Raw genomic sequence first — 15,123 nt, 5'->3', positions numbered from 1 at the left:
AATCCAGGGCATGGCTTGCTCCTGAGCAGCAGCACTGTCAGTCTGAGCATTTCCAGCCAAACCGTTCCGTGGGTTTGCAACCCACAACATGAGAGATAGTGAACTGGGGATGTGCTGGGCAGCGAGGCCAAATCTGCAAGGTACAGGAATAGGAGAAAGTCCACAGAAACACAGGACTGACACCAGTAAGCATCTGTTGAGAGCTGGGCGTTGATAAAGGAGTCCAGGTAAAAACCTTCACTCGAATTAAAGTAATGGAACCGGCAACTTGGCATTAAACAAATCCCTTGAGGAACAGCTCATTGAGCAAAAAGACATTAACAAAGAAATGACACAAATAGAGAAGCTACAAAGAAACTCATCAAAATAAAAAGAAGATAAGTATTTCTGAAGGCTGCACATTTCTTCCCAGGAACCCAACTCCTGTGTCCCACCCAGGAGAGCCACCCTTAGGGGTGCCTGTGCACCCAGCATGGGTGGAGCTGGATGCTACAACTGAAGCTGAGCAGGGAACTGAGGCTCAGCCCTGCTGCCTTGATTCAGACATCTGTGAGACCCAAGAGCATCTGCTTAAAATAGTTGCTAGTAAATAGAAGATGTGCTAAATGCACAGAGGTCACCCACACGTCCTGTTTATCTTACCAAAGGCTTCTCTGACTGCGCTGCCTGGCGATCAGCACGCACCTGGGAGCTTTCTGGCCTCTTTCCCTGCTCTCCATCCCCAAGCAGAGTGTGGTCTCTGCCCCGAGAGCAGCAGCACCAGCCGTGGTGCTCAGCCAGATGTGGGCTGGGAGCCCCTTGGGCTGCTGGGGCTGGGCGTGAGGCTGCAGGAGCATCTCAGCAAGCAGCCCATGGCTGTGGTCCACCCTGCTCATGCCATTCGTTGTCCTTTTTGTCTTCCCTTGCCCCCAGAACCACAGGAGGATGTGGGTTTTGCTTTGCCCCTGCTGCCTCTGCTTCTGCCTTAATTCCCACCAGCCCAACCCTCAGCCCCAAGGCCACGCAGCAAGACCATGAGGAAGACCCAACACGAACAAGGTGTCGGTGTGCGATGGCAAGGCTGAGCACGAGCAATGGGGCAGAGACGTGGGGAGGAGGTGACCCAGACCCATCCCACAGCACTCCCTGTGAGGACACGAGGGGCTCCTCCTGGGACTCGGGGGTTATTTTCCATTTTCACTTTGCTTTGGGAGCCAAAAGGCTCTTTATTCTGAGAAGCTTCAAACATTGATTGGACACGGCCAATCCTCCCATCAGCTGGTGCAGTGCCACCAAATAAATAACTCTTGCATGCATCTGTAATTACCGCTTAGCTTGTGTTTAAATGCAGCATCATTGATCTGCAGAACTCATCAAAACCCATACAGGAATGCATGAAATTACACTGGTCGGAGCAGCGGAGTACACAACAGCATCCATTTTCAGCCTTCTTGGTTCACCAGAAAAGAAAAGAACAAAACAAGCATTTCTGTTATCGCTCTTCAAATCCCCGACTTAAAATTTATTCATCAATTTTAACATCGTTTTACGGGTTGCTCTTAATGTGGGGAATATAAATTTCTAACAGCTCGACGCTATCTGCCCCTACATGGGCAGGATCCCTGTGAGGAGCAGGAAGGATCACTGTGTTACAACACGCAGTGCTACAAGTTCCTGTGGTTGAAGCTCCTGCCCGTGATTTAGGAAACCCAAAGCGGCTTCCAAGCGCTGCCACAAGCTTCCTGTTGTGTCCTCGGGCGAGCCATCCATCCCCTTAATACTTGTATTCCTCCCCAAGCACGTGTGAGTAACAACATCCCCCTGCTCGGGCGGGAGGCCGGACGGACACATCCATCATGCCCAGCGGGAATCGCGGGGCTCCGAGCGGCAGCGAGGGCGATGCTGTGCTGCCCAGCTGCCTGCTCGAGCTGCTCTCCTCCCGTTCCGCAGCCAAGAGGAAGCTCGACACCAGCTTTTAGATTTTCTGGCAGCGATGTCGGCGTTGTCTGGCAGGATTGCTGATGGTTTCCAGACCTCACGCTGCTCCGGGCCAGCTCCGTGCTGCCGGTGAAGGTGAAGCACCCCGGGGGCAGCTCAAAGCCCTCGCGCCGAGCTGACCGCTCGTGGTCAGATGCCTGGCGGGCTGCGGCACCGTGGCCTGCAGCCCCCTCAGGCTGTCCATACAGAGCATCCCAAAGTGAATTTTGTCATGTGCACATCTTACCCTGAACGGAGGGGTCACCCCGCTCCTTCAGGGACCTCGAGCAAGCCCCTACCAGCTGGGCTGCAGGCACCTACCCCTGGGGTGGTTATATGGATGCAAAGGGTGCTCTGAGGTTGCTCGTGCCATAAAAGAAGGAGAGGAGAAGTGTGGGGTCAGTGCCTGGCCCAGGTGGCAGCCCTGTCTGGAGGGACCCAGCGAGTTGTTCCGATACCCGGCGAGGACAAGCCTCCTGCCTGCACAGCTGAGTGCTGTCTGACAGAATGAGAAACTCCATGCATTTTCCCCTACATGTCTCTGCTTCTGGATCCGGCCTGGACTGAAACCAAGATGCTGCAATCCCACGAGCCGAGCCGTTCTCAGAGGAGCCTCAGGCTGACAGCCGCTGAGAAGTACCAGAGAGCCCATGTGCACAGCACGGATTGCACATGCCCACGAGCCCCACGTACGTCTGGGATAACGAAGACATCCTCGGTGCACAGCCAGGGGTAAACTGCCCGGGTTTTGCCCTTGCTGGCTGTGCCTCACACCTGTCCACGGCAGAGCACCGGCTGCGTTTGGTACCCGCAGCTTCTGGCAGGGATGCTTCCATGGGGTTTGGGAGGAGCAGTCCCCATGGCTTGCTGACAGGCCAGGAAAACAGACAGGTGAGATCCAGTGGCCTGATTCCCACTCCATCACCAGATCCCGACTTCCTCAGGTACACAACGAGTGTTTCAGTGAGGTCCCTGACCACAGTCAGCTTCAGACAGAGAAACCTGCCCTGCTCTGCATAGCTCTGCCCCGCTCTGCCCTGCTCTACCCAGCTGTGGAAATCTTGTCCACTCAATGCAGGAGCTCAGATCTCATTAACTAATGCTTCCCTTTGGCATATTAGACCTAAATCCCTCACCAGGGCCATCCCTGCAACAGACAGACACTACACGGACACAACAGCTCAATTTTATTTCATTTTGTTTTATTTCCTGCTTAGAAATGAAGATGTTAGTGCTGCATTCCCTACTGCCACAAGTGTCTGTATGGATGTCCTGGGCCTTCCTTCACACCCCGATGAATCTCTCTGGCCGGTGGCTGATCAAACAGGGAACGTATGCAGGCCTGGTTTCGTGGGTGGCCACAGCTGTTTGCTTTCCGGGGTTGCAGTAATTAGCTTGTGAGATGGCCCCGGGGCAATGAAGTGAGCCGCAGTGCGATGTGACGAGGGTGGTGGTGAGGAAGCCTTTGTGACTCCCTGCATTTGCTCATCCAGGGACCTGGGTTTGTTTGTGTCCCCCTGTGTCTGGGCACAGAGGCTTTGGTCTTTTGACTGGGGCTCCAGATCAGCACAAGCCCTTCATTATCCCAAATTCCTTTTCCTTTTCTCTCCTTTCTTCCTTTTTATTTCTTTTCTTCCCTTTTTATTTTACAGTATAGAAAGCCATCAGCCCCAGCCTCAGTAGGTTTACAACAGCAGTCCCTGCAGCAAAAGAAAGCATCAAACCCTATTGCTTAAGGATTTAGGCATAAATCCTGCTCACGCCCCAGGTACCAAACCCCACCACGCTTCATCCCCACTCCAGCTCAACTCTTCTCCTGCCGAGCTGGCCACAAGAAATAAGGGGAGGCTCGCGTGAAGGAAAAGGGAGGCTGGAGCCTTTTGGGGCTTCTGCTGATGCCTGGCCAGCACCCGTGTTTGTGCTGGCGTACGAGGCCACCGGGACAGCAAGGGCCCCCGGAGAAGTTGTGCAGCCGGAGCCGTGCGTCATCCCGGCGTGCCAGGATTGACGTAGCCCCGCTGGAAAGGTCCACCCGGCCCCCGGACAAATCCTTCGCTTATGAAAACAAACGCGAGGGTGTCCAGTGGTCAGCGGCTCTGCGCTAAACAACGATTTCAATCACAGAGGCTTTATCTAAACAGCGACAATGCCGAGATGAGTAAACTTCTCGAAGGAATTACACCACTGCTAGCAAATCGTGCCCGTGCAGCAGCTCCAGGAGGGCAGCTGCTAAACTATCTCGATCTTCAGTAGCAGCATTGTGCTAAGGGACAAAGCAGTCGGTTCCATGGAGATAAGGCATTTGTGGCTCCCTCCTTTTCCCATCTCAGATTAGAAACCCCCTGTCCTGGTGTGATGAAAGGTTCCGAAGTGCTTCCATGCAGGAATGTCTCAGCAGAGGGGGCCTCTCCCCGCCGGAGCAGGGATGCTCTGCAGGGGATGTGTGGAGGTCTAGGGAGAAACAGGTGGAGAACGGGGAGGAGGCAGAGGACAGCTGTTCCCATACAGGCACTAACAATGTTAAAACCTGACATAGCAGTTTAAAAAGGCAAGAAAGTGGCAGTTTTTCACACACAGGGTAGCTGAGCTGTGAAATTCCTTCTTGCAGATGTGTCTGTTAGAGGTTTGCATTGCTTCTTAAAGTGCCTAGAGAAATTTCTGGAAGAAAAATCATTGATGGTTAATAAGTATGAAGGTATCACCCTTCTCTTTGAAACTGCATTACCCATAAAGGATTGGGGTCTGGAAAAAGTCTGATTATGGCATGCTTGCCCTGTATTTGTACTCAGCTCTCAACATCTGCTCTTGGACACTGGTTAAGCTAGGTGGGTCTTTGATCTGATCCAGACACATGGCTTTTTTCTTTAGAAAGGGCTCCAGTACATTAAAAAAAAAAAAAAAAAGTCTTTATCATCTCTCCTTACATACCTTTCAATTTTCAAATTTCATTGCAGAAAGATGAGCCCACATCTGCTTTCCCAGGGCTGCTCCTAAAACATCTCTGACACAGCACTAGCTTGTTCACGTTGGCTTTTCCTGCAACGCCCACCACCCCCCCAGCCAGAGCTCTCTGAGCATGAACTCAAGCCATCCCCATGTCTTTTTATTCCAGCAGCAACAAGACCTTGCTGTATCGCTGGCCAAAGCAGCACTGGTGAGCAAAGCCAGTCAGCAGCTCACCCTGGGGACCAGGAGCTCTGACTCCCTTTATGTCCTGAAAAGCCTTTTGTTATATGGTTGCTATTTAGTGACACTGCTCATCCACATGCGATGCTAAAAATTGTTCTGGATCCAGTCATGCTTTGGAAAGCTGAAAGTCTAACTAGGACAGCTAAGCTCCAACCTGCTTTTGTTCACTCCTCCTGTCTATCATTAGTTTAATATCAACTTGCCAAGCTGAACTTGATGTACAAGCTCTGTACAGTCGCCTGCATGATTCCTTTCCCCTTTTTGTGGATGCATCCTCACACCTGCAGCCAGCAAGGTCTGAGCAAACAGCCTGCGATCCAGACCAGCAGCAGGGTTCCACTTCTGTGCAGGTTAAAAAATGCACTGCAACACAGCATCCCTCCTGTCAAGATCTGGCAGCATCCTTTCACAGCAGGGAACATCCTCCTCATTTCCCGAGGGAGGGTAATGAGATCCCAGCACCATCCAGCAGAGCTCATGCAGGAAAACGACCCCAGTGTGTGGTCCTGGTGAGCATCACCGCTGCTGCTAGCAGCCAGCAAACAGCTCGGCTCCCATTCGTGGTGCATTGGCTCTCTGCTAACAGGCCTGAAAGCGTGTGGCTAGCCACATTCCCCGCCTGGCACCCACATGGTGTGCTGGAGAAAGGCAGCCCAACACCTCACAGCCTTCTCTTTGCTGTGCATCCATGGGCCACAGCAGTGGTGGCCATGACATTTTCATTTTGTGGCTGAAGCTGCCTGGACGTTCCCATGCAGCAGGCAGTCACCAGGAGGGCCATGGTGCTGGTTGGATTTCGGGGTGGGAGTCTGGGGAGTATCTTGTGTTGGTATCTCGTCTGGTTGGACAGGATAGTTTCTGGTCAGAAGCAGTGGCAGGACAGCAGAGCCTGCCATGTAGGGGAGGGGACTTTTTAGATAAGGAAGAACGAGGGGCAGGTCCTGTTTATCTAATGTCCTTTTATGACAAGGTTACCTACCTATTTGACCCAGGGAAGCCAGTTTTGGGTTTCGGCAAAGCTTTTGATACTGCTTTTTACGGTACCCTTCTGGATAAAATGTCCAGCATACAGCTAGCCAAGTGCACAATACGATGGGTGAACAACTGGTTGGTGGGACAGGCTCCAAGGGTTCTAGTAAATAGGGTTTCGTCAGTAACTAGTCACTAGTGGGGATCCCCAGAGCTCCGTTTTAGGGCCTCTTAGGCCCTAAATCAATTTTAGAGATTAATTCTCTTTAATGTTTCTATAAATGACTTGGCTGTAGGACTAGAATATGTTGTGAGTAAGTTTGCAGATAATTCTAGATTGGGAGGAGCTGTTGACTCCCTTGAGGGTTAGAGAGGCCTTGCAGAGAGATGTTGACAAGTTGGACGGCTGGGCCATCACCAACAATACGACATTTAACAAGGGCAAATGCCAGATTCGGCACCTGGGATGGGGCAGCCCTGGCTGTATGTACAGATTATGGGGCGAGAGGCTGGAGAGCAGCCCTGTGGAAAGGGATCTGGGGTTTCTGGTTGCCAGCAAGTGGAACGTGAGCCAGCAGCAGGCCCTGGCAGGCACGAGGCCAAACATGGCCCCGGGTGCCTCAGGCCCGGCATGGCCGGCCAAGGGAAGGGACTGTCCCGCTCTGCTCTGCCTCCTGCGGCCTCGCCGCGAACACAGTGTGGTTTGGGGTGAAACAATAATGAACATGAAACTATTAAAGTGTCCAAAGGAGGGCTACAAAGACAGGGAAATGTGTAGAGGGCAAGGTGTATGAGGAGTGGCTGTGGCCCCTTGGTGTGTTCAGCCCCGAGCAGAGCAGGCTGAGGGGAGGCCTCATGGCGGCCTGCAGCTCCCTCACAGGGAGCGGAGGGGCAGGCGCTGAGCTCTGCTCTCTGGGGACAGCGACAGGACCCAAGGGGACGGCATGGAGCTGGGACAGGGGAGGGTCAGGCTGGGGGTTAGGGAAAGGGTCTGCACCCAGAGGGTGGTCAGGCACTGGGACAGGCCCCCAAGGGCAGCGATCACAGCACCGAGCCTGCTGGAGTTCAAGAAGCTTTTGGACAGCGCTCTCAGGCATATGGTCTGATTTTGGGGCGGTCCTGTGTGGAGCCAGGAGTTGGACACGGTCCTCATGGGTCCCTTCCAACTCAGGATATTTGGTGCTTCTGTGACAGTGCGCTCTGCGCACGTGTGCGAGCGCTGTGCTTCCTGCGCCTAGGTGCTATTGATTTCTGAAGGGACACAATACAACTGCCTGGCGACGTTTCAAGCATTTCATAACTGATGATTATTTAAGATGTGTTACATCACCGCTGTGTGTGCTGGAGGAGCGCTGGGCTCTGAGGGTGGACTGTGGGGTTTTCTTCCCCTTGCCCTAAAATAATATAGCCGATACGGCTGGGCACGGTTTCTGCAGGAAAAATACTGTGGTGCCACAACCTCAGGGTGTTTGCCCAGAGCCAGCTGGTCTGGGCAGCCGTGCTGTCGTATCACACCTTCTGGAAGCAGCACCCACACATTTTTTCTCTCCTGGTGGAAGATACTATGAGTTTACTACACTGACACTCTCCAAGCCCAGTGATTTTCCTCTGTCTCCTTGCTCTGCAGCTACTAAATATTAAATGGTTTAATGCTAAATATACATCAAGCTATTGGTTCATTGTCAAATGAAAGGAAGAAGTTAGGGTACAAGGTAATGTCAGAAGCAGACAGCAGACATTTGAAATGCCCTTTTCCATCCATGAGCTGTGAAGGAGCTCAGTGCAACCAGCCTGGGTGGAGACGTCTCCACAATAACATCTGGAGTGAGATGAATTGAATTCTGCTCATGACAACCTTGATTAAAAAGTCAGCATTTGCCAGCAGCTACCATGCCATCATGTTGGAGCTAACCCTCAAGCGCCTCTGTACAAGGAGCAGAAAATAACCCAGCAGTGACTCAGCTGCTTCTGCTGACAAATGGTGCTCTGATTTCCCAATCGAATGCAACCCAAGCCAGCGCAGCAATGCTGGAGTATCCCACACGTGGCCTTTCATTCAGGGAGGAGACATGGACAGAGGCCAGGACCAGGACCACAAAGGAATATCTGAGAAGATTCCACCGCCTGCAGGCTTGTTTTCTTGCCTTCCTACCCCTCTGTCCCCAGATCTGCCCCAGACCAGCACACGAGCTGGGGCTGCCCTTTCACCACGGCTTGGTGAGCACTGAGGACGTGGGCTTGGAGCTGTGTTAGCACCTTGGGTGCACATAGTGCCTGGGGCACAGCGATCTGGATGCTGCTGGCAAAAAGACTGCCAAGATGCTGCCTTCGAGGCAACCAAAGAGAATGAACTATTTTACTGCCATTAACCTCAACCCATGTGAATGTTCACATCTGTGTAAGCCATGCCACAGGTATCCAGCTCTGACCACAGCCAGGGACCTCAGCTACGCTTCTTCATTGCAAATAGCAGCCTGAAGAGCCTTTGGCACAGACGCAGACCCAGGAGGAGTTTCCATGGTGGCAGGGTGCCTGGGGAAGGGTCCCCGTCCACGCCGTGCACGTAGGCCGTCACCACTCTGTTCCCAGAGGTAACTCCCACAACAGCCCTTCCTACACGCAGCGTCTCTGGCATCAGCAGTGCTGCTACCACATGCCGTTAGAAACTATATTTACTCCCGATTTTCAACATTACCCTGTGAGGAGACTCAGTATCAGCTAGTCCTTACAGAGCGTCTGCCTTTCGTAGCCTCACACCGATCTGCTCCTCTCCCTGTCTTTGGGAAATGCCACTCCTTGTGCATTTTGCTTTTGGCAGCGTAACGTAGTTGGGCTTCACGTCCCTGAGCCTGATAAACCGAGTGACTCAGAAACCTGCAATCTGCTTCAAAACAAAGCATTTAAGATAAAAGATATAAGCAGTAATGGAGCTGCTCAGCTCAGGAGCGTAAATGCTAGAGGGTTACTTATGTACTCAAAAACCTCCTAACCTTTCTGCAGCTTTTTTTTTAACCCCTGCAAGCCCTGGGCAACGCAGGCAGCAAGTAAGAGCCGATGTGTCATTTCAGATACGCTTCCACTCCAGTTTGCAAACCCCCCGAGCCTTGGAGCAGAAGATGCTCTGGTGCCAGCACAAAGCAACAACGGGGATGACGTAGAGCGGGGAGAGCTGAGCGCTCGCTCCCCAGCCTCCAAAGTGCTCTTATTTCTGCTAGTTAAACAGATGCCGGCTTCTGAGGGGATTATGTGTCATCGAGCCAGTTGGCTGCGACAACCGATTGTCTCCAGCAACAGTTTGGCCTTCAGATTTGCAGTTCAAAGGGTGTACCGGGAGTGCTGCCATCCAATGCCATGTGCAGCAATTTGTCCCCACCTGGACATCCCTCTTCCCGAGCAGGTGGCTCCTCGAACACGCTGCACCCTCAGCTCGCACCACCAGGTCCTGCCAAGCCACGCGGGTGCTCCTTTGAAGCCTCGGAGATGCCTCCAGCAGGAACAGGAGATACCCCCAGGCAACAAGGAGCTAAAATCAGCTCGGCAGCTGAACAGCAGCCTGCCTGAGCCTCCCGTTCCTGCAGCTGGGTGTTAGCACGGCGGCTGTGCAGTGGCACACTCCTCTGGCAGGGCTTTTGGCAGAGCTGGGAAACACGGGGCTCACACCAATGGAGCCCAGCTCAGCTGTGGTCAAGTCTGGGGGAAAAAATCTGCTGCAGACGGGAGATTCCTGGTGGGAACAGCCAGGAGAGTGAACAGTTTTGGAATGCAGCCTCGAAAATGGCACTGAAAATGTTATATAGCCTCCGATAAACTGATGGCTGACCCTCACAGGACTACCAGGACAGGAGAAAAGCAGACCCAGGAAACTGAAAAAATTTCAGGCATTGAAAAACACAGAAAGGACGGTGGAAAAGACTAGAAATGAGGAAAGAGACAGAGAGGAGAGGCATTAATAGAAAAGGCAAAGGATGTGTGGGGAAGCTTGGATTGGAGCTGGGGTCTGTGAGTGACCCCGAGCCACCAGACTCACAGCGTTCAGCTCACCAAAGCCAGGGGAGGCTGTGTGCTGGGGATGTTGAGTTGTCCTCCATCACAGCACCAGTTCAGCACTGGGAACTGTGCCCTGACAGCCCACAGCATCGCTGCTGCTTGCTGGACAGATGCCAGAGACCCTCCCAGCCCCACTTCCTAAGGAGATACCCCAGGCTGGGACCGGGAGCTGGACACTGTCCGGGAGGAGAGGGTGGATGGGGTGGATCCTGCTCAGCTCTCCTCCCTCTACTGCAATCGTCCTGCCCCCTCTAGAGGCTGCCTCTGCTCCCACCAGCCCCTGAGGGATGGAGGCACCAGGAGCTGCATCACTGCTGGATAGGGATGGGCAAGGGAAGCCACAGAGCCAGATTTTTTGCAGGTTCACATAAAATCTGGAGCTCATTTGCTGCTGGGCACCAAGGGGCATGCCATGTGGCAGAGCTATGAGCTGCATGTGCACGACTGTGTGTCACCACTGCTGGTGGGGACAGGGACAGCCACCTGATGATGTCCCAGCACGGGGACTGCTGTATTGCTGCAATGCTGAGTCCTTTGGCCAGTTCACAGCGGAGTTCTTCATCTGCTGCACTCCCAGCGTGAAAGGAGGGTCTCCAAGGCAAGAGTTAATTAATAGGGAACAGGTTAAAATGAAAAGGAAAAGTCTTGCTCTTTCCCATCTACTTTCTACCCTCACCACGAAGCATTTAAGGGCTTGTTCCTGAGGACTGGGGAAAGCTTGGGTCTCTCAATAACAGCCCCGCAGAGCTGTCTCCAGCTGTGGGGATGCAGAAATGCGGCTGTCTTAAATAACAGAAGTTGACAACAGGTTGTGAATAGAGGAGTGATCGTGGCTTCAGCCGTCACAGCAAAGGGCCTTATTTCAAGCACAAGCCAATGAAGCCCCATTCGTCTACCCAGGGCCCATCATAAGGCTATTAAGGGAGCAGCTGTCACAAAGCCACAGTATCTTTAAGTGCTTGAAAAAAAGGCAGAGTAAAAACCACCGTGCTTAGCTTATGTACTTTTCTTTGGGTGACGCAATTCTTGCAATTCTTTAGCAAAAATAAAGGGTGATAAAAAAGGTGGGTAGCCAAAATATGGGATATGAGTAGGATAAAGCTTGGTTTTCACCTTAGCCTAGAGTTTGTCTGGTTTTCCCAGCTAGCAGGGTGGGCATGAAAGCCTGTGAAAATGAGTGCAGAGAGTTCGTGGCTCCAGTGCAGCAGGCGTTGTACTCAGCGCCCTCCTCCAGCACACAAACCCTTCTCCTGCCCCCTGGTGCAGCAGGGGAACCGTCTCGAGCAGCAGGACGGGGTGTTGGCAGAGCAGCTTTGTAGGCAGGGCTGGGGAACAGCATGGAGGACAGGGGACAGGAGTACAGGGACATGGCACAGCCCTGCCAGCTGCCCGCTGGGCTTTCCTCTACTCCCCGGTAAGCTCATACTCACCGGCTCGACAGTACGTCGAGAGCATCTCATGCACGTGACATTGATGCTCCTGGAGCTAGAGGCAGGCGTTTGGGCTCTGTAATGCACATCAGTGCCCCTCGAGAGGAACGGGAGTGTCCGTGTCCAGCTTGACAGTGGTGGGAAAGACTTTGCTGTGCGATGCAACCAGGTGTTCATAATTCATATTGAATTCTAGTCCAAAACAAATTCCTCTTTTCTTTATAAATTCTATTTCATTGGCCTAGGTTGTTTTAAAAATTATCTTGAATGTGGATGAAAAAATGGATTGTGGTGATATTTACACAGCTCCTGGGTTCCTCTACAAACACACCCAAAGATAGGACTTCATACCCAAGGTTTCAGTATATAAAAGTTATGCTTGCATTCACAGATTTCAAGCCAGGACCAGAATAAGGGTAAATATTTTTAAACTATCCAAGTGTGTTAGAAAGCTAAATCTCCCTTCCACCCCCCCAAAAAAAACCCTGATGTAAACTCCCAGATTACCACCATCTGAGCTGGCCCCTGGATGTGGTCCAAGTGGTGTATCTCCCGCAGTCACAGCCCCGTGTTCGATTTCAGGCTGAGGCAGTGACTCACTCGGGCGGCTTCATCTCACTTAATTCGAGCTGACTGAAAGCACAGCATCTCGTCCCAGCAAGCTGCCCGGGCTCCCTCCCTTCCCAGCGGAGAGCAGCACCTCCCAAAGGTGGCTCGACCTGCCTGTTCCAGCAGCGAGACCTCTCTGCTCCAGCCTCTTATCTGGAGAGCCTGTGACGTTGTGAATAAGTCCTTACAGAAAAGCCTGCGTTGGGGACAGCACCCAGCACAATGGCCCGACTGGGACTTTCGTCCCTCAGGGAATAAAAATAGCAAGTAATATTAAAACTATGTATTTTCACAGATTGCCATCAGGGCTCACAACACACAAACACTTAATTTCCTGCTTTCAGTTCACTATCAGATTTTATTCTTAGGATAGTGGGGTTTGTAACGTTTCTTTCTCCCCAGCATAGGAGAAGGGTTTTCTTCTTTAGCCACGATACGTTCAGCCATGAAAAATGAGATTGAAAATGATTAATAGGAAGCTGAAGGATTCATCTGAGATTGACAAAGATTAATGTGAGTCTTATCTGCTTTTGTTTTCTTTTCTCCTTCTCTCTTTCTTTTAGCTACCTAGACAGCTTAGATCGAATCGGAGCTGCAGACTACCAGCCCACGGAGCAGGATATCCTTCGAACCAGGGTCAAAACAACTGGCATTGTAGAAACCCACTTCACATTCAAAAACCTCCACTTCAGGTTAGTCTGAAACTGCACACAGCAGGAAATTTTCAGAGTGTTCATTTGTCACAGTGTTCCCCTGTGGTTCCCCAAAGAGAAGGTATTAACCTGCCAGTTAACGCACTGATGGCTCCCACTGCAGAGGATGCAGCATTTCTGGGGTACAGCAACATGAAAAGTTTGTAAATCCTGTTTTGAAAATCACTGCCTTTAAGATATGAGCTCATGGTACCTTCTTCTAACCCAACCGCCACCTCTTTGTTTAGAAAAACAATATGAGTTGGCCCCAGGTCTGATAAAGCCTTGTAAATATACACATATTTTCTCCAAAATGAGTTAAATCACGTCTGGCTGACACTATTTATCGATGGTTGTGATGTCAGCCAGCAAAGAGACCGAGACAGTGGTTAACAACCTGGTGCTTTGTGTTCGGAGCCTCCCAGGGACATTATGGCCAGAAAACGCCCACGCTGTTAAAGTTTCCTCTTATCTAACAAAGAGCAAGCGCTGACGGTCCCCCCCTGTGCCACAGGCTCTTTGATGTCGGAGGCCAGAGGTCAGAACGCAAGAAGTGGATCCACTGCTTTGAGGATGTCACAGCGATCATTTTCTGCGTCGCGCTGAGCGGCTACGACCAGGTGCTCCATGAAGACGAAACCACGGTGAGTGCCAGCCGGGTCTTGGAGGCCCCGACGCTTCTTTACGGGACACTGCGTGGCCAGCAACTGCTCGGAGATGGCCTTATGCTGGCTGTGGCGCTACAGCAGTGTGCTTTTGTCGGTCGTTCCCCCTTTCACTGACATCCTGGGGAGACTTGTCCTCCTCCACACTCCTCAGAACCAAGTCCTGCACTCCCAGGTAACGGTTCCTTGCGCTGGGGAAGTCACGGTGTTGTATTTCTCTTTTCTAGCTGACCTGTGTGTTTTCAAAGTGTGTTAACAGGACTCAATATCCAGAAGCAGAGGGGATGCAGATAGGTGGGCTTTTAAAACAAATTGAAGGAACTGGTCACACCGTGGTGATGAGAGGCGTGGGAAGGCCATGCCCTCCTGAGGCAGGCTCAGGCTAGGAGTTTAACCTATTTCTTCAGGCTACAGAAATTCATTTTTTCATGAGTGAAACTGGAACTGTTTGATTCTTTAGGTAATTTGCTCTAGGAGTGCTTTTATAACTTCCCGCTGTGACATTAGGCTCAAAATACCATCTGGAAACAAAGTTAGCAAGGACCTGCGTGCTCCCTGGTATTAGAAGGAGTGCAATTAATACAAATGATTTAAATACACAGAAAGGATGCAGGAAGACTCATTACTGAATTCTAGCCATTCATTCAGCGTGATGGAAATGAAAGCTTTAAGGACCAACAAGTGAGGCAAGCACGTGGTTGCATTTGTCTAACAAAAAGGAGTCAAAGGCCGTACCCCAGCTAAGGAAATTATTTCATCTGTGCCCAGTCTACAGCATCATGAAGGGCTTGCTCCAGCCAGCCCCGTCTGTTTGAAGGCCTTTATTCTTCTGCTTGTAAGGATGTTAGTCCTGCAGGAGGCTGCTGACGAGGAAGGAACTGAGGCAGTGGTTGCTATTCGTTATCAGGTGTCTCTTCCCAAAAAGATTGGTGGAGCTGTGGTTTGCAGCCTCTTCCGAGCTAGATATTTGAACTCTGGCAGACTGTTGGATGAAGTCACCTATTTGTTTAGGTCACACTGATGCTGGAATTCAGGACGGTATTAACATCCCACCTGTGGCCCTCCAGGTAGCTAGAGACTGACTGAGATACCCTACATGAGATACCCTACATGAGATACCCTACATGAGATACCCTACATCCTCAGTTCTCACCTCCCTCTGCTTCCAGCCCCGATATGCTCCAGGATGCTCAGTCCTGTAGGATTCACTGGGGAGGAATCAAAACCTCCTGATGTGATGTGAAAAACCCAGCCATTATCTCAATGCCATACAGCTGGTCAGGGCAAGCACACCAAGGACATGAAGAATACGCAGGGAGAGGACAGACGTGCAGGGCAGTGAGCAAACGTGTGGCGTGAGAAGAGAACAAGGTGTTCTGTAGGTATGACTAGGGGTTTGTCACCCAAACCGTGAAGCCAAGGGCCACTACCAGTTCCCTCCTGGCACAGAAAGGCCCTGAGCAGGGTGTCTCAGCCTCCTCTCTCAAGTGCCCCGCTGCAGAAGCCAGGATTTGTGCAGCGCTGACTTTGCTTTTGCATCAGGAAGGCTCTGCCGCAGCGCTGACA

The 15,123-nt window shown here is 51.7% G+C and overlaps 1 protein-coding gene and 1 long non-coding RNA gene across 4 annotated transcripts in view; one reads left to right on the top strand and one right to left on the bottom strand.

The window, feature by feature from the left end:
* GNAO1 (G protein subunit alpha o1) overlaps positions 1–15,123 on the top strand; it is a 130,784-nt gene that overhangs the window by 94,154 nt on the left and 21,507 nt on the right. For all 3 annotated transcript variants that reach the window (XM_038185398.2, XM_038185401.2, XM_038185400.2), the window contains 2 exons: positions 12,764–12,892; positions 13,407–13,536. In XM_038185398.2, the coding sequence (XP_038041326.1) occupies positions 12,764–12,892; positions 13,407–13,536 (259 nt within the window). The remainder of the gene's footprint in view (positions 1–12,763; positions 12,893–13,406; positions 13,537–15,123) is intronic.
* On the bottom strand, positions 3,142–10,767 carry LOC140003541 (uncharacterized). Its single transcript, XR_011812379.1, has 2 exons — positions 10,156–10,767; positions 3,142–4,614 (listed from the first exon to the last, which is right to left on the bottom strand). It is a non-coding gene; the product is annotated as an uncharacterized lncRNA (long non-coding RNA).

The sequence above is a fragment of the Anas platyrhynchos genome, chromosome 12, assembly GCF_047663525.1.
Source record: "Anas platyrhynchos isolate ZD024472 breed Pekin duck chromosome 12, IASCAAS_PekinDuck_T2T, whole genome shotgun sequence".
NCBI classification, from domain to species: domain Eukaryota; kingdom Metazoa; phylum Chordata; class Aves; order Anseriformes; family Anatidae; genus Anas; species Anas platyrhynchos.
The sequence above is the reverse complement of the archived record's forward strand: the minus strand, read 5'-3'. Positions and strand labels throughout refer to the sequence as shown.